Raw genomic sequence first — 20,834 nt, 5'->3', positions numbered from 1 at the left:
GATGTGCTGAATTCAAATATGACAATTAAAACAACTGATTGGCTACTGTTTCTAAGATATTTAAGCTTTTACATTTTATGTCTATGTATATTGTGTAGATAGTAGAGTTTTAATCATAAATTGTAAACCTAGGTCTTTTCATGTGTTTATGGTTGCTTTACATGATAATATTTCACCTGTCCTGCTTATGTAACACTTTAAAAATCAGCAAAAGGGTTATATAAATAAAATTTATTATGAAACAAAAGGCAAAAAACTATTATGTACATAGTTTAGTCCTATTCAGTGTCTACTCGGCTTGTCTCTTGTATTCATTAAATGGAGCATCTCTTGTCACTGTCCAGCAATAGTCTGCAAGCATTGATGGGCTCCATTTGGCCTGATAGCCTGCCAGGAGATTCCACTGCTGTAGTCTGGAGCCCAACAGCTCTGCCTAACTCTTGGGTAGTTCCAAATCCCTGACAAGGTCATTCAGTTCACCGTGTGTTATGAGGTGTGGTTCAGAGGAGGAGGATAGGAGAAAATGTGGGTCCTGTGACATTGATAGTTCAGGACCAGAAGTTTCATCCTCTTCCTCTTCCTCATCTGACTCAAGTGAGAATGATTCTGGTGCATCAGGAACCGGCAGTCCTCCTCCATGGGGTACTGGGCATATAGCTGATGGAATGTTTGGATAACACACAGTCCACTTTTTCTTCTTTGACACACCTTTCCCAACTGGAGGCACCATGCAGATGTAACAATTGCTGGTATGATCTGTTGGCTCTCTCCAAATCATTGGCACTGCAAAAGGCATAGATTTCCTTTTCCTGTTCAACCACTGGCGAAGATTTGTTGCATAAGTGTTGCAGCATATGTGTGGGGCCCACCTCTTGTCCTGATCTCCAATTTTGCAGCCAAAATAAAGGTGATAGGCTTTCTTAACCATAGTGGCTATACTGCACTTTTGTGATGCAAAAGTCACTTCACCACAAACATAGCAGAAGTTATCTGCACTGTTCACACAAGTACGAGGCATCTCTGCTCACTTTGGCTAAACAGAAATGTGTCCCTTTACAAAATCAAACACTGACAAATAAGAGAGCATGACACTGTATGATTTCTAGAGCTGATATAGGGCAATTTGTTCAGCAGAGTGATGTAAGCTTCGTTATGATTGCATCATCCATGACTTCTAGGAATAACATGATGCAATTCATATCATGTATGATGCAATACCAGCTTCAGATTGCATCATTCATTGTTTTGCCTAAAAAGCAAGTACTGTTCAAATCCAGTCATAGATTTATTCATAGATCCAGTCAAAGATGTATTTTAGTCATTTCTGGTTTAAATTGAGATCCCTTCCCTTTATAACTCACTTATCCTCCGCCATTCCCAAGTCAAGGGTCGTATATACTGACCCAATAGCATATGTTGAAAACTAGAGCCAATCAACAATTTTAAGCATCATTTTCATTCTCAGTGACCCAGAATTAGTAAAGTTGGACTACATTTATTTCAGAAGCATTTTGGCTGTAGAGCAGTGTAACCAGATCAAAGCAACGTTACTGTTAGAAACAGACTTAGAATAATAGAATATTAGGGTTGGAAGGGATGTCAGGAGGTCATCTAGTCCAACCCCCTGCTTAAAGCAGGACCAACTCCAACTAAATCATCCCAGCCAGGGCTTTGTCAAGCCTGACCTTAAAAACCTCTAAAGGAGATTCCACCACCTCCCTAGGGATCCCATTCCAGTGCTTCACCACCTTCCTAATGAAATAGTGTTTCCAAATATCCAACCTAAACCTCCCCCACTGCAACTTAAGACCATTGCTCCTTGTTCTGTCAGATGCCACCACTGAAAACAGCTGAACTCCATCCTCTTTGGAACCCCCCTTTAAGGAAGCTGAAAGCAGCTATCAAATCCCCCCTCACTCTTCTCTTCTGCAGACTAAATAACCCCAGTACCCTCAGTCTCTCCTCATAAGTCATGTGGCCAAGTCCCCTGATCATTTTCATTGCCCTCCGCTGGACTTTTTCCAATTTATCCACATCCCTGCTGAAGTGGGGGGGGGGACCAAAACTGGACGCAGTACTCCAGATGTGGCCTCACCAGCACTGAATAGAGGGGAATAATCACTTGCCTTGATCTGCTGGAAATGCTCCTACTAATACAGCCAAATATGCCGTTGGCCTTCTGGGCAACAAGGGCACTGTCGACTCATATGCAGCTTCTCATCCACTGTAACCCGTAGGTCCTTTTCTGCAGAACTGCTGTTTAGCCAGTCAGTCCCCAGCCTGTAGCAGTGCATGGGATTCTTTCTTCTTAAGTGCAGGACTCTGCACTTGTCCTTGTTGAACCTCATCCAATTTCTTTTGGCCCAATCCTCCAATTTGTCTAGGTCACTCTGGACTCTATCCCTACCCTCCAGCATATCTACCTCTCCCCCTAGCTTAGTGTCATCCACAAACTTGCTGAGGGTGCAATCCATCCCATCATCCACATCATTAATAAAGATGTTGAACAAAACCGGCCCCAGGACCGACCCCTGGGGCACTGCACTTGATACCGGTTGCCAACTAGACATCCAGCCATTGATCACTTCCCACTGAGCCGACGATCTAACCAGCTTTCTATCCACCTTATAGTTTATTCATCCAATCCATGCTTTTTAACTTGCTGGCAAGAATCCTGTGGGAGACCGTATCAAAAGCTTTGCTAAAGTCAAGATAAATCACATCCACCACCTTCCCCATATCCACAGAGCCAGTTATCTCATCATAGAAGGCAATCAGGTTGGTCAGACATGACTTGCCCTTGATGAATCCATGTTGACTGTTCCTGATTACCTCCTCTCCTCCAACTGCTTCAAAATGGATTCCTTGAGGACCTGCTCTATGATTTTGCTGAGGACTGAAGTGAGGCTGACCAGTTTGTAGTTCCCCGCAGGGGCAGCTCTAGGTATTTTGCCGCCCCAAGCACGGCAGGCCGGCAGCCTTTGGCGGCTTGCCTGCGGGAAGTTCCCGGTCCCATGGATTCAGCGGCACGCCTGTGGGAGGTCCACCAAAGTCACAGAACCAGTGGACCTTCCGCAGGCATGCCACCGAAGGCAGCCTGCCTGCCGCCTTTGCAAGGACTGGCAGAGCGCCACCCGTGGCTTGCTACCGCAGGCATGCACTTGGTGTGCTGGTGCCTGGAGCCGCCCCTGGTTCCCTGGGTTCTCTTTCTTTCCATTTTAAAATACGGGCACTATATTTGCCTTTTTCTAATCATCTGGGACCTCCCCCAGTCACCACGAATTTTCAAAGGTAATGGCCAGTGGCTCTGCAGTCACATCAGCCAGCTCCCTCAGCACCCTCAGATGCATTAGATCTGGACCCATGGACTTGTGCACGTCCAGCTTTTCTAAATAGTCCTTAACCTGTTCTTTCACCACTGAGGGCTGCTCAGCTCCCCACATACTGTGTTGCCTAGTGCAGCAGTCTGGGAGATGATGCTACAGAAAAAGTGGGGTTTTTACCCACAAACATTTATGCCCAAATAAATCTGTAGGTCTTTAATGTGCCACTGGACTCCTCGTTATTCTCAGTCCAGATTGCAAAGAATCACAAAAGCAAAATATATTCATAGAGCTGGAGGACAAAACACATCATGATGATGATGTAGGAGCAGAGGGATAAATTCTCTTCAGCTGCCTCTCCAATGAAGTCATGGCAGTTACACCAGGAAAGAACTTGCCCAGATTCTTTGCTGGGTCTCCTGGTAGATTTCCAAAGCAAGGTTCTCTGATGGATTGGTTTGTGACAGTGGAAATAAACAGACGCAGACAAACAGTGGAGCTGAGCACAAGGTTTCAGCTACTGCTGCTACTACAAGCAACTAAATCCAGGGGGCAGTAGGCAGCCCCAGAGCAGAAAGATGCCCAGGAGCCCCTGCAGGGGTGTTGTAGGTGGGTTTCGGATCACTGCCTACAGTTAAGGTTACCCCCACTGTAAGACCCTGTTTTCAGTTGCTTATATCTTTGCCAGACTTGAACTGCTTGGCTGTAATGCCCTGTGCTAGGTGTCTGCCTCAGGCTGAATTGTTCTGGAAAGTCTCAGCAAAAATGGTCCAGCCATTTACGAGCATGACATTAGGGAAAATACACTGATTCCCCATGTTAGGACATCCTTACAGCCATTTCACATGCTTTGGGGTAGAAACTAGAAATTTGGGCATGAGATTGACCTGCTGTCAGGGATGTGCTTTTTTTCCATCCCTGTAATAATCTACTCAAATTTAGCCAAGTGATAAACCTCTGAAAAAATCTCAGTTTGTAAGTGATCAATGGAGGCTATTTAGACTTTGGCAGCTAAATTCTCCAAAGATTCCATCTGCACTGAGCATGCTCCAACCCCTCGGAGTTGCTAGTGCTGAGCGGACTGGGCATGTCCTGGGGCCATTCCATCCCAGGGCCCCACAGATTGAGCATCAAGCAGCATGGGCAAGAAGGAAGTAGCTTGATTGGAATGCAGAGGGACAAGGAGCCAAGAACCAGGAAAAGGGGGCAGGAGAATACAGGAGCCAGGGGAAGAGAGAGGGGGTAGACAGGGAGCAGCTGAATTGGAGGGGGCACGGGGGGATTAGGACGGGTTGGAAGGGGGCAAGGAGCAGCAGGGCCTGTGACCACTAGGGCACATTCCCTTTCAGAGCCTGGAATTGACTTCAGGATTCCTGAGTCACCATTCCTCTGCTGTTTGCAGATATCGGTGAACCTCCCCAGCAATGTGTGTATCTCATCTTCTTCTAGTGGGTGGTGCCCATAGAGGATAACAACCTGCCAATGTTATCAGTTACTCTACCAGCTCAAATGCCAAAGGGCTGGGCTGTAGCTCTAAAGGCCCCAAGCCTGTGGGCGACCCAGGTAGGACTTGGCAGGATTCACTCATGGGTGCCATTGAGACCCTGACCTGTCTCGAGGCTTCTAGACAGACTTATGTGTAGTGCTGGGGAGGAGCCAGTGGTCGTGGTACATGTAGGTACCAATGACATAGGGAAGGGTAGGAGAGATGTCCTGGAAGCCAAATTTAGGCTGCTAGGAAAGAGACTGAAATCCAGGACCTCTATGGTGGCATTCTCAGAAATGCTCCCAGTTCCACATGCAGGGCCAGGTAGGCAGGCAGAGCTTCAGAGTCTCGATGCGTGGATGAGATGATGGTGAAGAGAGGAGGGGTTTATGTTCATTAGGAACTGGGGAAACTTTTGGGATGTGGGGCGCCTATACAGGAGAGATGGGCTCCACCTAAACCAAAGTGGAACCACACTGCTGGCACTAAACATTAGAAAGGTTGTAGAGCAGTTTTTAAACTAGGAGATGGGGGAAAGCCGACTGCTGCAGAGGAGCATATGGATCGGACACAGACTTCTCTTAGGGGAGAGTCTGATGATAGAGAATCTCCAGGTTATAGTCAGGAGCAGAGGGACGGAAGAGGATAATGTAAGGGCCAGATCAGATGATAAACAGTCACATAAAAAAGAATCTGGCACATCAGAAAAGGGCAGACAAAAAACGGACAAGTTTTTAAAGTGCTTGTACACAAATGCTAGAAGTCTAAATAATAAGATGGGTGAACTAGAGTGCCTCATGATAAAGGAGGAGACTGATATAACAGGCATCACAGAAACCTGGTGGACTGAGAGCAATCAACGGGACACAATCATTCCGGGGTACAAAATATATCGGAAGGATAGAACAGGTCATGCAGGGGAGGAGTGGCACTATATGTGAAAGAAAATGTAGATTCAAATGAAGTAAAAATCTTAAGTGAATCCACATGTTCCATAGAATCTCTATGGATAGAAATTTCATGCTCTAATAAAAATATAACATTAGGGATCTATTATCGACCACCTGACCAGGACAGTAAAGTGATGATGAAATGCTAAGGGAAATTAGAGAGGCTATCAAAACTAAGAACCCAATAATAGTGGGAGATTTCAATTATCCCCATATTGACTGGGAACATTTCACTTCAGGACGAATACAGAGATAAAATTTCTCGATACTTTAAATGACTGCTTCATGGAGCAGCTGGTACGGGAACCCAAAAGGGGAGAGGCAACTCTAGATTTAATCCTGAGGGGAGCGCAGGAGCTGGTCCAAGAGGTAACTATAGCAGGACCGCTTGGAAATAGTGACCATAATACAATAGCATTCAGCATCCCTGTGGTGGGAAGAACATCTCAACAGCCCAACACTGTGGCATTTAATTTCAAAAGGGGGAACTATACAAAAATTAGGGGGTTAGTTAAACAAAAGTTAAAAGGTACAGTGACTAAAGTGAAATCCCTGCAAGCTGCATGGGCACTTTTTAAAGACACCATAATAGAGGCCCAACTTCAATGTATATCCCAAATTAAGAAACACAGTAAAAGAACTAAAAAAGAGCCACTGTGGCTTAACAACCATGTAAAAGAAGCAGTGAGAGATAAAAAGACTTCCTTTAAAAAGTGGAAGTCAAATCCTAGTGAGGTAAATAGAAAGGAGCATAAACACTGCCAACTTAAGTGCAAGAGTGTAATAAGAAAAGCCAAAGAGGAGTTTGAAGAACGGCTAGTCAAAAACTCCAAAGGTAATAACAAAATGTTTTTAAAGTACATCAGAAGCAGGAAGCCTTCTAGACAGTGGGGCTCCTGGACGATCGAGATACAAAAGGAGCACTTAAAGACGATAAAGTCATTGCGAAACTAAATGGATTCTTTGCTTCAGTCTTCACGGCTGAGGATGTTAGGGAGATTCCCAAACCTGAGCTGGTTTTTGTAGGTGACAAATCTGAAGAACTGTCACAGATTGAAGTGTCACTAGAGGAGGTTTTGGACTTAATTGATAAACTCAACATTAACAAGTCACTGGGACCAGATGGCATTCACCCAAGAGTTCTGAAAGAACTCAAATGTGAAGTTGCGGAACTATTAACTAAGGTTTATAACCTGTCCTTTAAATCGGCTTCGGTACCCAGTGACTGGAAGTTTAGCTAATGTAACACCAATATTTGAAAAGGGCTCTAGAGGTGATCCCGGCAATTACAGACCGGTGAGTCTAACATCGGTACCGGGCAAATTAGTCGAAACAATAGTTAAGAATAAAATTGTCAGACACATAGAAAAACATAAACTGTTGAGCAATAGTCAACATGGTTTCTGTAAAGGGAAATCATGCCTTACTAATCTATTAGAGTTCTTTGAAGGGGTCAACAAACATGTGGACAAGGGGGATCCAGTGGACGTAGTGGACTTAGATTTCCAGAAAGCCTTTGACAAGGTCCCTCACCAAAGGCTCTTACGTAAATTAAGCTGTCATGGGATAATAGGGAAGGTCCTTTCATGGACTGAGAACTGGTTAAAAGACAGGGAACAAAGGGTAAGAATTAATGGTAAATTCTCCGAATGGAGAGGGGTAACTAGTGGTGTTCCCCAAGGGTCAGTCCTCAGACCAATCCTATTCAACGTATTCGTAAATGATCTGCAGAAAGGGGTAAACAGTGAGGTGGCAAAGTTTGCAGATGATATTAACTACTCAAGATAGTTAAGACCAAAGCAGATTGTGAAGAACTTCAAAAAGATCTCACAAAACTAAGTGATTGGGCAACAAAATGGCAAATGAAATTTAATTTGGATAAATGTAAAGTAATGCACATTGGAAAAAATAACCCCAACTATACATTCAATATGATGGGGGCTAATTTAGCTACAATGAGTCAGGAAAAAGATCTTGGAGTCATCATGGATAGTTCTCTGAAAATGTCCACGCAGTGTGCAGAGGCGGTCAAAAAAGCAAACAGGATGTTTGGAATCATTAAAAAGGGGATAGAGAATAAGATTGAGAATATCTTATTACCCTTATATAAATCCATGGTACACCCACATCTTGAATGCTGTGTACAGATGTGGTCTCCTCACCTCAAAAAAGATATTCTAGCACTAGAAAAGGTTCAGAAAAGGGCAACTAAAATGATTAGGGGTTTGGAGAGGGTCCCATATGAGGAAAGACTAAAGAGGCTAGGACTCTTCAGCTTGGAAAAGAGGAGACTAAGGGGGGATATGCTACAGGTATATAAAATCACGAGTGATATTGAAAAAGTGGATAAGGAAAAGTTATTTACTTATTCCCATAATGCAAGAACTAGGGGCCACCAAATGAAATTAACAGGCAGTAGGTTTAAAACAAATACAAGGAAGTTCTTCTTCACGCAGTGCACAGTCAACTTGTGGAACTCCTTACCTGAGGAGGTTGTGAAGGCTAGGACTATAGCAGCGTTTAAAAGAGAACTGGATAAATTCACGGTGGTTAAGTCCATTAATGGCTATTAGCCAGGGTGGGTAAGGAATGGTGTCCCGAGCCTCTGTTTGTCAGAGGATGGAGATGGATGGCAGGAGAGATCACTTGATCATTGCCTGTTAGGTTCACTCTCTCTGGAGCACCTGGCATTGGCCACTGTTGGTAGACAGATACTGGGCTAGATGGACCTTTGGTCTGACCTGGTGCGGCCATTCTTATGTTCTTATGTTTTATGTTCTTATGCCAGCCTCACCATCCTCTGATACCAGCCTGTGGCTATACCACCAGGGCTATGGCCTTGTCTGCTCTCAGAAGCTAAGCAGGCTTGGGGCTGGGGGGCATTTGATGGGAGATGCTCTAGAGCCCAAGCTGCATGAGGTAATGGTGGGTGACCTTGAGTAGCTGGTGCTCTTCTTTCTGAGTTGGGGTGTTGTGCTGCTGTTGGTACTATCTTCTGGGTGGGATCCTGCCCACAGGGTGGCCAGTCATATGCCCAGAACTGGCAGTTTTGTGTATGCCAGGGTTGGGCTGTTAACCCAGGTGTCCTGGCTGCCTCCAAACGGGTAACTGCGTGCCAACATTGTAGCCCTGACCACGGAGAGAGAACTGCACTTTAGGTAGAATGCAAATTAAAACAGGGCCCTTCCTGAGGAAAATGTTGAAACACCAGATGCCATTTCCTGCATGGGAGCCGACATTTCAAAGCACAGATCTGATGCTCAGCTGTACGTTTGTTGGGGGTCCTGGTGGAATCCTCCCCTCCCAGTGGCAAGTTCTGTTCTGTCCTGTCCTAAACCCAAACAGACATACAAATGCATCCACAGGCCCTCAAGGCCCTGGCACACTCCCGTCATCAAGACATACACAAAGGCAGATCTATAAACACAGGGCCCCAATATCAACACTGCTGGGAGCACAGGAGGTTGTACCAGCCAAGTCTCAGCTGCCCCAGCGAGCTGGAGACCCCACGTGATACACAAACTCTCTGCCCTGCAAGGATGCGTTGGGGCGAGGGCCTCATGCTCTCACACAGTGGGGTCCGTTGCTTTCAGCCCTCCCCAGCCTGAGCGAGTGGGACCTGCTGAGCTCTCCATGTCCAGGTTGGTAGCCTGCCTTGATCAGACAGGGTGGGTGCCCACCATCCTAGCACCAGAGGGGCACTTGGCTCACTCTGCCCGAGCCTGGGACCATAAGATGAGTCTGGATTGTGCCAGGCAGTTTTTGTGCAAATCCCACTCGGCTTACCGCAGGCAGGAGAATGAAACTCACCACTGAACACGTTCAAATGACCTGGGCGAAGAGGTAGGGTGACTAGATGTCCCGATTTTATAGGGACAGTCCCAATATTTGGGCCTTTTTCTTATATAGGCTCCTATTCCCCCCGCCCCCGTCCCGATTTTTCACACTTGCTGTCTGGTCACCCTATAAGAGGAGAGGTCATGGCTGCAGCCTTGTCCCCTTCAGCTGGGAGCATGTGATTTATTCTGATGTGTTATTTGTACTCCCCAGCACCTAGGAGCCCTGCTGTGCTAGGAGCTGTACAAACACAGAACAAAGACTGTCCCTGCCCCAGAAGCTCACAGTCTAAGTAAGCTGATGGCTGCTGTTTATCCATAGAACAAGTAGCACAGGGCAAGCTTCCCCCACCCCACACTGCCCTGGAGAGGTCTGGCTCGAGTCTTACTGGATTGTCTCTAAGGCTTGCCCTGGCTTCACAATGGGAACAGCTAACAAGATGAGTACTGGGTGGGATGCTGGCACTCAGCCACTAGAAACTGGGCTGAGGCTTCAGCTCATTACACCCAAGCTAGGGTGACCAGAGGTCCCGATTTTATAGGGACAGTCTTGATTTTTGGTTTTTTTTCTTATATAGGCTTCTATTATCCCCTACCCCATTCCCATTTTTCACATTTGCTGTCTGGTCACCCTGACCCAAGCCTTTGAAGAGGTCGAACACGAATGACTGAGCGGAAGTGAGGGATCGAGCTTGGCTTCAGTCCCCAGCCCTTCTCTTGCTATCAGCCATTCTAGAGAGAGGTGGCGTGCTCACAGTGAGGGGAATGGGGACTCTTGGTTGACTCTGGCCTTCTTGGGACATGCCTAGAAGTCCAGGCATTGAGTTTCCCCCAACCTGAGCTTTTGTCCCACTGCTAGGAACATACCTCAGCTCCACCTTCCTGCGGGACAACTTATGGCCCTTTCTCCCATGCCCTTGTGACTCTCCATCCCTGAGCTCCTGTTGCCCTCTAGTGAGATAACCAAGAGTTGCCAGAATTATCCTAAAGCCCTGTTGCAGCTCAGCCCCAGCTTGACACACTGGCTCCCTCACACTGGAGAGTCTCTCCCCTTCCCCTTCATAGACTCATAGACTTTAAGGCTAGAAGAAACCATTATGATCATCTAGTCTGACCTCCTGCTCAACACAGGCCACAGAATCTCACCCACCCACTCCTGTATGTATCATCCGTGACCTATGTCTGAGCCACTGAAGTCCTCAAATCATGGTTTAAAGACTTCAAGGTGCAGAGAATCCTCCAGCAAGTGACCCATACCCCACGCTGCAGAGGAAGATGAAAAACCCCCAGGGCCTCTGCCAGTCTGCCCTGGAGGAAAATTCCTTCCCGACCCCAAATATGGCAATCAGCTAAACCCTGAGCATGTGGGCAAGACTCACCAGCCATCACCCAGGAAATAATTCTCTGTAATACCTCAGGGTATGTCTACACTACCTGCCAGATCGGCAGGTAGTGATTGATCTATCGGGGATCGATTTATTGCACCTAGTGTAGACGCGATAAAATTGATCCCCGATCGCTCTGCCGTCGACTCCGGAACTCCACCATGGCGAGAGGCGGAAGCAGAGTCGACAGGGGAGCGGCAGGCCAGTAAATCGACCTAAGATATGCTGATAAGTTGTGTATCTTAGGCTGACACCCCCTTTCCCCCAAAGTGTAGACCTAGCCTCAGACCCTACCCCTGTCTAACAGGGATAGTTCAGTGGTTTGAGCATTGGCCTGCTAAACCCAGGGTTGTGAGCTCAATCCTTGAGGGGGCCATTTAGGGAACTGGGATAAAAATCTGTCTGGGGATTGGCCCTGCTTTGAGAAGGGGGCTGGACTAGATTCCTCCTGAGGTCCCTTCCAACCCTGATATACTATTAAATTTAGACCCTGACTACAAATAATTGATTACCCCTGGTTTATGCCATTACACATGAGGCAAAAGTTGTCTTTAACCTTTGCAGGCCCCTGGACTCCTGTCCCCCTAGAGGAGGGGTGAGGAACCTCGCCCACAGGCCGGATCCGCTCTGTTGCTTAATTTCATCCCATCCGTGGCAAGTCTCAGTGCGCCGCCCCCCCCCCCGGGGGGGCTGGAGCCATGAGCATTGTCTCGCCCTGCTCGGGGGGGGGACCTTCAGCCTCCATGCCCCCCAGGTGGGTGAGCTGAATGTTTTATATTTCTCTCGCTAAAAAAACCCTCTACATTAAGTTGCGTTTTACCTGTGTGTGGCCTGCGATTGAGTTTTTTTCTGTGGGTCAATGTCCTGTGATAGAAAAAAGGTTCTCCAGCCCAGGTCTAGAGAATCATGTCCATGCGTGGAACAAGTTCATTCACTGGGGGCTGGTCCAAGATGGTGAGATATCAAGGCAAGACCATTTCCCTCATGCCCATCGGGAATGTCTTCAGGATTGTCAGCCCAACAGACCCCAAAGCCATGGAAGATCATACGGTGTTTGGGGGGGCTTTGATTGTTGAGCTCCCTCTGGGTGTGGGCAACAATTAGTGGTGCTGACTGTGACAGGCAGGGCCTTGCTTGACGGGGTCACACTCAAGGGGCTTCAAAGCCCTTGTCCCCGTTCCAAGGTGTTTGTGGGCAGCGGAGGCTTGTCAGCTGTTTTCCCTCAGCTACTCCAGAGGTGCAGCAGCTTTGAGCGCCTGTGGCCTGACCCTGCTGCTGATCTGCTCCTCTCTGAGCTCACCTCCTCCAGCTGCAGCAGGTTCTGCAGGTGTGTCTCCTTGGTAGGGCTCAGCTCAGAGGGGGTGTTAGCTTCCTAGTTGGGGTGGGGCATGGGCCATCACAGTCTCTCCCAGATGATCCTGCCCTGCTGCGGGGGCTCCAGCTGCTGCCCCATGGAGCTTCTAGCTCCTCCCCAAACTCCAGCACTAAGGTATTAATTCTGTGTCCCGAGCCGCGCTGCCAGGACACCTCCTTGTGATGGGAGATAGCATAGCAGCTCTCCTGGTCTGGTACTGCTGGCTGCTCCAGCCCAGTCAGTGGTGGTTCCCCTCTTCTCGAGACCCAGCTCTCCTACCCAGTGACTGACAGTCTTGCCCCTTTTGGGGTGCTAATGTCCCAAATCACCAGTGGCCAGCACAGCACTACTCATCCATACCACGTCCTCTCCTGGTGGCTCCCCTTCTGCTCCTCTCGTCGCTCAGGGGAGTGGCACCCTAGCTTTCCCTTGCAGAACTCCACAGCCCACGGGCAGCTTAAGCCACCTGCTCATCGTAGACTTGAGCGTTTAGTCCCTTTGGCTTCTGCCCAGGAACACCAACCCACAGGGCTCACCACAGAGCAAGCTCCATTCCTGCAGCTTCCCTATGGTTCCCTTCGCCTGCCAGAGGGAACCATAGAGCCCTTCTCTCTTGGGTCCCTTTCCCCCTGGGTCTCCCTCCTGCATCTCCTCCTGTAGTCAGGATCCTCAGTTCCAGCATCCCGCTGAGGCCAAGCACCTGTGGGCTGGCTGTCTCCCAGGCCTACCATAGGAGCCTTTGGGGGTAGGGACCCCCCATGTCAGCTGCTCTTGCCCAGCCCTTTGTGCACCCACCCACCCATCCAAGCCAACTGATCACAGCGGCAGCTGGGAAGGGAGCCGCTGAGTCTGAGCCCCGTAAAGGGACAGCTGGTCTTGGACAGTCCTGCCTGGCATAGCTGCCCTTTGCCCAGGCCCCACAGCTTTTTTCCCCCCTACCCCACTCCTCCTGCAGCTTCAGAGGTTCTCCAGCCCCCTCTCCCAGTTCTGGTGTTGGGTTGGAGGGAGGGGGGGAGAAGCATGGAGCGGAGCAGAGCAGACTGACCCATTGCTCATAGGAAAGGGAGCTGATGGTTCTTTCTCCTCTGCTTCCCCCCCTCCCCAGGAGAATGGTATGGGCTGCTCCCCTTTTCCCCATCCTACCCAAAATCTCCTCTAGGCTCCTGAGGGGAAGAGAGAAAGTGTAGCCTGCCTCCCGTGGCAGCCCTGATTGGTCACCCTTTCCCAGGAGGTGGGGAAAAGGGGAAGGCAGCCAATCAGAGGGGAGTGTGCCCCCCACAGGGATGGAGTTGGACAGAGCGCTGGGAGTTCTGCCTGTGGGGGCAGGGCAGCAGGACCAGTCCCATGGTGGGGGGTGACATAATGTACCCCATGTAACCCCTGTACCCAGACATTCACTACTGAATGGGCTTTACAGGGACGGGGCTTATACCACTCCTCTCAGCCCAGAGACTGGCTGTCTGGGGGATGGGCTGCGCCTGGTGGCCTGGAGGCTGGTTTGCAAGTTAGCAGCCTCTTTCCCCATCCAAAGGACATGGGGAGAGGGGGCCCATGAAAGTAAGTGGAGCTGGGGGAAGAGGATTTGGAAACTGAGTGAACTCCAAGGGGTGCAAACCAACCTGCAGGGCCTGGGCACAGCTGGACCTGTGCCTGACTCCACAGTATGGGGGTGATAGAGCAGTTTTCAGCACCCTGTATTGGCAGATCCCTGGCACAGCTCTTCCATCGAGTGCTCAGAAACCACAAATCCGTTCGCTGTTCCTCCCAGGACCGTGTCCCACTTCCTCCCACCATCCCCCAAGCTGTGCACCAGACCAGTGGTTCCCAGAGTTTTTACTGAGGTGATTTGCCTGCTGCATTTTGTCTTTTTTGGAGGCTCACCCAAGGGATAAATAGGTGGCGGGGGGGGGGGGCAAAATAATAGGTCAGTGGCTTTCTCCCCCTTCACTGCCTCCTCCTCCTCGCCCAGCCGAGGTGGCACTGCCCACTCGCAACATCACCTTCCACCCCGCCCACAGCCCATAGCCCAGCCCAGTGTGAAGAGGAGGCCATGGGAAGGGGGGTGGAGAATGAGCTCTCCCTGCACTCACCCTGCAGTGGTGACTGCTGCCAGCTCCCTGCTCCAGGTGTTGTGACCTGGTGTCCGGGGTTATAGTGCCACTCAGATTTGGCCCGGCCCACCCGCTGTCATGACAGAGGAGCGGCCAGACCAAATTTGAGTGAGCGACATTGATGGAGAGGGAGCCGGACCATACCTCAGTGAGGTTGTGACCCCATGCGCCAGATCACAATCCGAGAGCGGATAGAAGGGCCCACACTGCCAGGAGTTTGTTAAAAGGACCTAGATTAGACACAGATTGAGATCAGCCACCAAGGGGCGCTGCAAACCAAAACCCCATTACACCCCTAGTGTCTTGAAATCTCTATCGTACAGGACACAGGGCCTTTCTTTCTGTTCACAAAGGCAGTAGGTGAAAGGCGGGGATGCTACGGACACTGAGGACAAGGAGCATGGGAAGATGAGGATGTGGGGAGGGTTGGGGGAGGGGGGAAGAAGGGGCAAAAGAAGGCACCACAAGACAATATGGGCCCAATTCACTAAGCACAGCTCCAGTGGCATCAATGGGACTTGATGGAGTAACTCAGAATCTCTAACAATCTAACCCAAGAGAGGTGTCATTTAGTGCAGGGTTCTTTCTTTCTTTCTTTCTTACAGGTCTCAATAGGCCAGTGCCCACCATTAAAAGTGACCTGCAAAGGATTTTTGTAACTGTGCTTCTGCCCTTTTCCTTTTCTAGGTATGGCTGTGCAGAAGAAAAGGTTTTTGTTTGTTAGTTTGTTACCATTTTTCCTGCTGGTGGTTTTTGCTCCGGGTTGTCAGCAGGGGTCTCCCGGCTTTGCTGGAGGAGCAGTGGGCAGTGGAAGGGATGTTGAGCAGGAGTTCTCATTCTCACCATTGAGAGCAGAAATGAAATCTACTATCCTTCTCAGCCATCCTTCTCCAAAGCCACCGGGGGTGGGGGCGGGGGGGGGGGAATGGCCCAATTCCCCTTGCACTCCCACTGCTATTACCCAGGTGCGTCTCCATCAGTCCCAGTGGAGCTGCTCCTGATTGACACCTGGGAACAGAACAGGACTCTTAGCCTCTGCTCAGTGGGAAAACAGACGGGAAGCCATGCAAAGGCAGGAGCCTCCCTGGGGTAGCTGAGGCTGCTGCCTTGTTGACTGAGCTTTGCACAGGGAAGGTTGATTTGCACTGTAAGCTCAACACCTGCAAAGCTCTGTAACCCTGAACCCACTGGGTGGGCAGCCTTCAGACACAGCCTTGCCAAGCAAGCTCCTGTCTGCCCTGCCTGGATGCTAACTTCCTTCTGGCTCCCCCCAACCCCATCTGATCCCTCATCCCATGGTGCTGCTGTGCAGCAGGCCCTGTCTGGCTGCTGTGTTTCAGCGCTACTGAATATCCATCATTCCCACTGGGGGCCAGGCTTTGCACTAGGCATTTCCTCTTCACAGTGTACCCTTTCCAACCCCCAGTCTTTCCTCCGCTAACCCTTGTGCCAGCACAGGGTGGGAACGAGTCAGTGCACAGCATGTACTAGAGGGGAGCTGTGCCACTTAGGAGGTGTGAAATAAGAACAAATCTTGATCTTGGCACAAAATGTGAACCCAGGTTTGACACCAAATGTTTTGCAGATTCATAAACATTCGCATGGATCCACACGTTCAAATATGGCATCTCACTCTGGGGGGCCTTTGTTTTTGGTTGCTCAACTTAAACATCATCATCATCATTAAACTGATTTCCAGTAGGTGGCCCACTGTAGTGAGAAAGACAATTCTTTGTGACTTTGTTTCCCCTCCCTCTCTTTGTCTGTCTAATTGTCTCCCATTGTGAGCTCTCCAGGACAGGGCCTGTCTGGGCCTTTAGTTGCTACAGTAACATTGCTGGGCTTTAATCTTTCTCTCGGAGGCTGCTACTGCTGTTTCCAGAGTTCTCATTTTATCTCGTTCTCCTACTAATCCTGGAAACTGTGGAATGTTATTATTATGATTTAGGTCAACTCTTGTGACATTATCACATGTCCCATGATATCTGCAGTTTCCTTAAAGCCCCAGCTCCTGGAGTCAGGTGATTAAGTGAGAATCTCAGCCCTCACTTTTTTTTAAAACTAACTTTCCATCCTTCATGGCCTCAGAGAAAAGCTTGAAATGTAACCCCAGTGCAGCCTAAAGGCTCCAAAACTAAAAGGCAAAGAAAAAGAACCTCAAATTCATCATTATTTTTTAAAGTCTCATTTTTGTTTTTTCGCATCTGACTCATGAATTTGGAATGGATTGGAGTTGGCAGCATTGATAGTACACTTTGGAACTGAGCATGGTATGAAAACCTAGATAGATAGATAGATATCGATCTCCATAGGAATCATACAGCACCCTTGGGGCATCCAGGGGAAACAGCAGATCAGTTGTCTGTCATTCTAGCCAATGCACATGCGGTGGCTACAGGCAGGCAGCAGGGATAGGCAGTCGGGGTACAGGCAGGGACACCATTTCAGATTTCAGTGGGGAGGAGGCAACTTTCAGCTGAGGCCCAGGTGCAGCGCTCCCTATACTTGGGAGTCTCAGGGGACATAAAGCCCCCCAATAGGCATGGCGTGATGGAGGGGCAGCCAGTCCAAATTTGAGTGGTGTTGCAACCCCATGTTCCAGGTTGTAATGCCACTCAAATTTGGAGTGGCTGGACAGGTAACCTGGGTGCCCTAATTAGCAAAGTTCTGTTTGCATCCTGGCTCATATATTAGTGGGGCTAGGCCTGCTTTCCAGAATACTGGTGGGGTCTGGGGACCTGGTGCATGGGGCTCCCTGCCCAACCCAAACTGCCACCATGGTATAGGATGCAGTGGGTAGTAGAGGCAGCATGGTCATGGACTAACAGCATTAGACAGTGGGAGCCATAACATCGGAGTTTTATTCCCAACTCTGCCACTGGGTCTTTTGGGCGAGTCCTCCCTCCTGCTCCATGTCTCAATTTCCTCAGCTGTAAAATGGGGGCAACGGTACCTGCTGTGCTGAGATGAAGCGGGGATCCCCTGGGCCAGCCCAAAACCTCAGAGGGGCAACGCTGGTTTAAAGTCACCCCGCCTCCCCAAATCCGGGCACGGTGTGCGCGCTCACCCCCGGGCGCAGGGCCGAGCCGAGGGACCCTCCTTCTCCCCGGCCCCCGAGGGAGGCAGCCCTGGCCGGCGGGCGGCCGCCTCTAGCCCCCCAGCCTCGCCCCGACGCGGCGGCCAGGCGGGGCTCCCGGCAGGGATGCTCCGGATCCGCTGTGCGCAGCCTCCTCCCGCGGCTCAGCTTGTTGTTTTGGCGAGGGCTGGGAGCCGGGGCGCCCCCGGGTTTGCGCTCGCTGCCGCAGCCAGCCAGTCCCCTCCTCCTCCAGCCCCGGCCCCGGAGCGGCGGCGGCCGCAGCGGCAGAGCTGAGCCCGAGCCCGAGCCGGAGCGCGGCCACCAGGTGGGTCTGGGGCGGCGGGTAAACATGGATCCCCGAGAGGGGGGCGAGCAGGGGCGAGCGAGCCGCCGCGGGGTGCCAGGAGAGCCAGCAGCCATGGCAGCGGGCTGGGTTTGCAGCAGGGAGTTGGGGAGGGGGCGACGGGAGCTGGCTGGCAGATGGGCCCAGGCTGCAGGGAAAACGTCCCATGGGGCCTCATGGGGGCTGTTGGGGGGGGGCAGGTTTAAGGGACCTTCTTGACTCCCCTGATAGTTGTGCCCAGAGCCTTGCTATAAAGGAGGAGAAAATGGAACCACCTGCCCCCTGCCCCCGGGTAAAGGGCACCTCAGCCCTGGCACCAGTGTGCTGCTTGGCTGGACAGGGCCGGGCGAGACGCTGCCATGCGCTGCCCAGCTCACTTGGTGGCTCTGCTGTAAGCCCTCTGCTCCTTCTGTTGCTTGGGGTGGGACAATGAGTGTTGGGGACCTGCCGCTTCGATCCTTGGGGTGGGGATCCCTTCGGGTGTCACAATACCCCGGGGACCCGAATCGGCTGCTGCTTCCCTCACACACGTATGGGGTGGGGAGGGACATGCAAGTGGCAAGTGCTCGTGGTGCCCCAAATCACTGTTGCTGGCATCCTTGGGTGGGGGTGCTGCAGGCTTTGACGGTGACCTCGTTTGTGGTGGGGAGACGAGCAGGGAATGCAGACCCAAACAAAGGCAGGGAGGGTGTAGGAGCTGGGGCGAGTGGCTGAATCCCTGCTGGGGAGCTGCGCCTGCAGTGAAGATGGTAAATGAGAGTTGGGCGGAGGCAGGTTTGACCTGAGGAGATGTGCCAGGCACTTGCTGTCTGAGGGGCTGTGGTGTTTGTTTGCATGGCGGGAGGAGGGGAGACCCCATTCAGTCACGCTCCGGCAGAGTCCATGCCGTGGCTTGGCACGTTAGCCCCAGGGACTGCAGTGCCTGCCAGCGGGCAAGGAAGGGGTGAGGGGCCTGCAGTGCTCTTTAAGCCTATAACAGCTTCCCTCTTCTTTATCACACCAATCCCTGCACCCCCACCTCCACCTTAAAGGGACATAAGGCATCAGGGACGATCCTGCATCGGAGGGACGGGCTGGATGGCCCCGATGGGTCTCTGGACGATGGGATTTCTCCCCCTATGAGTGAAATGGACATAGATGAGGCTCTGGTCCTCACAGGGGGCCAGCCTGGCAGATATGCTAGCCGGATGGATGAGGCGGGTGAGGAAGGAGACAGCCCAGGGAGAATGAGCATGGGGTCAGTCCCTGGGCTGGGAGGTGGATCTACAGAGGGGGGCAGGGGACGGGAGTCTGCTCTCCCAAACAGAGAGCCCCAGCACTGATCGATGCTCTCCCCTTTCAGGCTGCATCCCCCACCCGTCCTCCGGCAGCAGACGGGACAATTTCTCCCCTTGCTACAGAGATGAGACCTGGCAAGGTGCTGTGGAGCCGTCCATGACAGAGACTGAGCAGCAGGAAGCAAGAAGGAGGGGAGGGGGTTTCCCCTTCTGCAGCAGCAGCTCCTTGTGAGCCTCGGGACGCAGCCCCACCCTACCCCGTCCTCCCTACCAGGCTCCCCTCAGCCCCGATAAAGACACCAGAGCCATCCCCACAAGGCACAGAATGTGCGATTCCGGCTGGCGGGGGATGCCCTCCCCAGGGACAGGTTTCAGAGGAGTCACCTGCAGCGAGCCCCAGCTGTGACCCATGGGGAGAGAGCTGTGATCCCGTCCAACCAGCCCAGCTGGGAGGAGAGGAAGGGCCTGGCGGGGCAGGGAGCCTGAGGCCTTTTGGGGCTGAGGGAGGCAGTCTGTTGGAATTGGGGGTAGGGAAGTGGGGAAGCAGCTGGAGACAGATCACCCCGGCATGGATTGTGTGGCCCTGCACAGCCTCCCCGAGGGACTGGAGACAGGAGATTCCCGAGACCGAGACGAGACGCTGGGCTTGGGCTGGCTGTTCTGGGCTCTGCGGAGGCCTCATGACTCATGCTGTTGAGGTCGAGAGCCTTCAGCAGGGCAGCTGGGCTATGGAGGCACACACCTGAGAGCACCAGGGGCCGAGTGTAACCAGAGTCAAGCAGGAAGGAGGGGAGCACAGGACAAAATCAAGGGTGGGACCCTGCATTTTCCCCGGGGTCTCCTATTTGGGTGTGAACAGAGGGGCAGCAGGGGCTGGATCATTTTCCTCCGGCTCCCACCAGCCGCATCAGGACTTTGGAGCACCAGGGGTTGGGTGTGGCCAAGATGTTCACTCCAGCCTGGCATGCGTAGTTAAGAGAATAGACAGCCTCTGTGCAACTGGGATCATTCCTCTGGGGGCCAGCACATTGCAGGGATACTGCTCGCTCCTCATCCATGCTGCTTTCTGAAGGACTCTGAAGCCAGAGGTCGAGCCAGTCAGGCCCAGAGAACCACCCTCAGAGGGCAAGTGGCCTGGGAGGATGCCCTCCTGTTGACTTCCCGGTCTCCAACCCCTCTGCTGCCTGCCCTGCTCAGGCTGCTGCCTCCTGACCTGGCACCATGTTGCGGCCGAGCTCAGGGGTGTTGATCTCAGTGAACGGGCTGGGCTTCCCACCGCAGAATCTGGCCCGCGTGGTGGTGTGGGAGTGGCTGAATGAGCACGGACGCTGGCGGCCCTACACAGCGGCCGTCTGCCACCACATTGAGAATGTGCTGAAGGAGGACGCCCGGGGCAGTGTGGTCTTGGGGCAGGTGGATCCCCAGCTGGCTCCTTATATCATTGACCTGCAGTCCATGCACCAGTTCCGCCAGGACACAGGTAGGGAGAGGCTCTGCGTGTCTGTGGGGCGTGGCCAGGGCGAGAGCTGGCCAGGGGTGTGCTAAGATCTTGCGGTGATGTGGGGAGCTGCCAGTGGGGTTGGGCTTCAGGGCTGATCAGGACCCTCAATCTCTGCTTGGGTTGGGTGAAGGAGTTGCACGCCTCTTTGCCTGGTAAAGACGGGCATGGGGCTGATCTGATCCCTCCTGGCAC

General features: G+C 51.5%; 1 protein-coding gene across 1 annotated transcript in view; it reads left to right on the top strand.

The window, feature by feature from the left end:
* The first annotated feature begins 17,782 nt into the window (after window positions 1-17,782).
* The window catches only part of DTX1 (deltex E3 ubiquitin ligase 1), a 105,463-nt gene continuing 102,411 nt past the window's right edge, over window positions 17,783-20,834 (top strand). Inside the window, exons 1-2 of the mRNA XM_030583118.1 lie at window positions 17,783-17,846; window positions 19,207-20,621. Of these exons, the coding sequence (XP_030438978.1) occupies window positions 20,363-20,621 (259 nt within the window). The 5' untranslated portion in view covers window positions 17,783-17,846; window positions 19,207-20,362. The remainder of the gene's footprint in view (window positions 17,847-19,206; window positions 20,622-20,834) is intronic.

Source organism: Gopherus evgoodei, chromosome 13 (genome assembly GCF_007399415.2).
Source record: "Gopherus evgoodei ecotype Sinaloan lineage chromosome 13, rGopEvg1_v1.p, whole genome shotgun sequence".
NCBI classification, from domain to species: Eukaryota; Metazoa; Chordata; order Testudines; family Testudinidae; genus Gopherus; species Gopherus evgoodei.
Note: the sequence above shows the minus strand (reverse complement) of the source record. Positions and strands in the feature narration are given on the sequence as shown.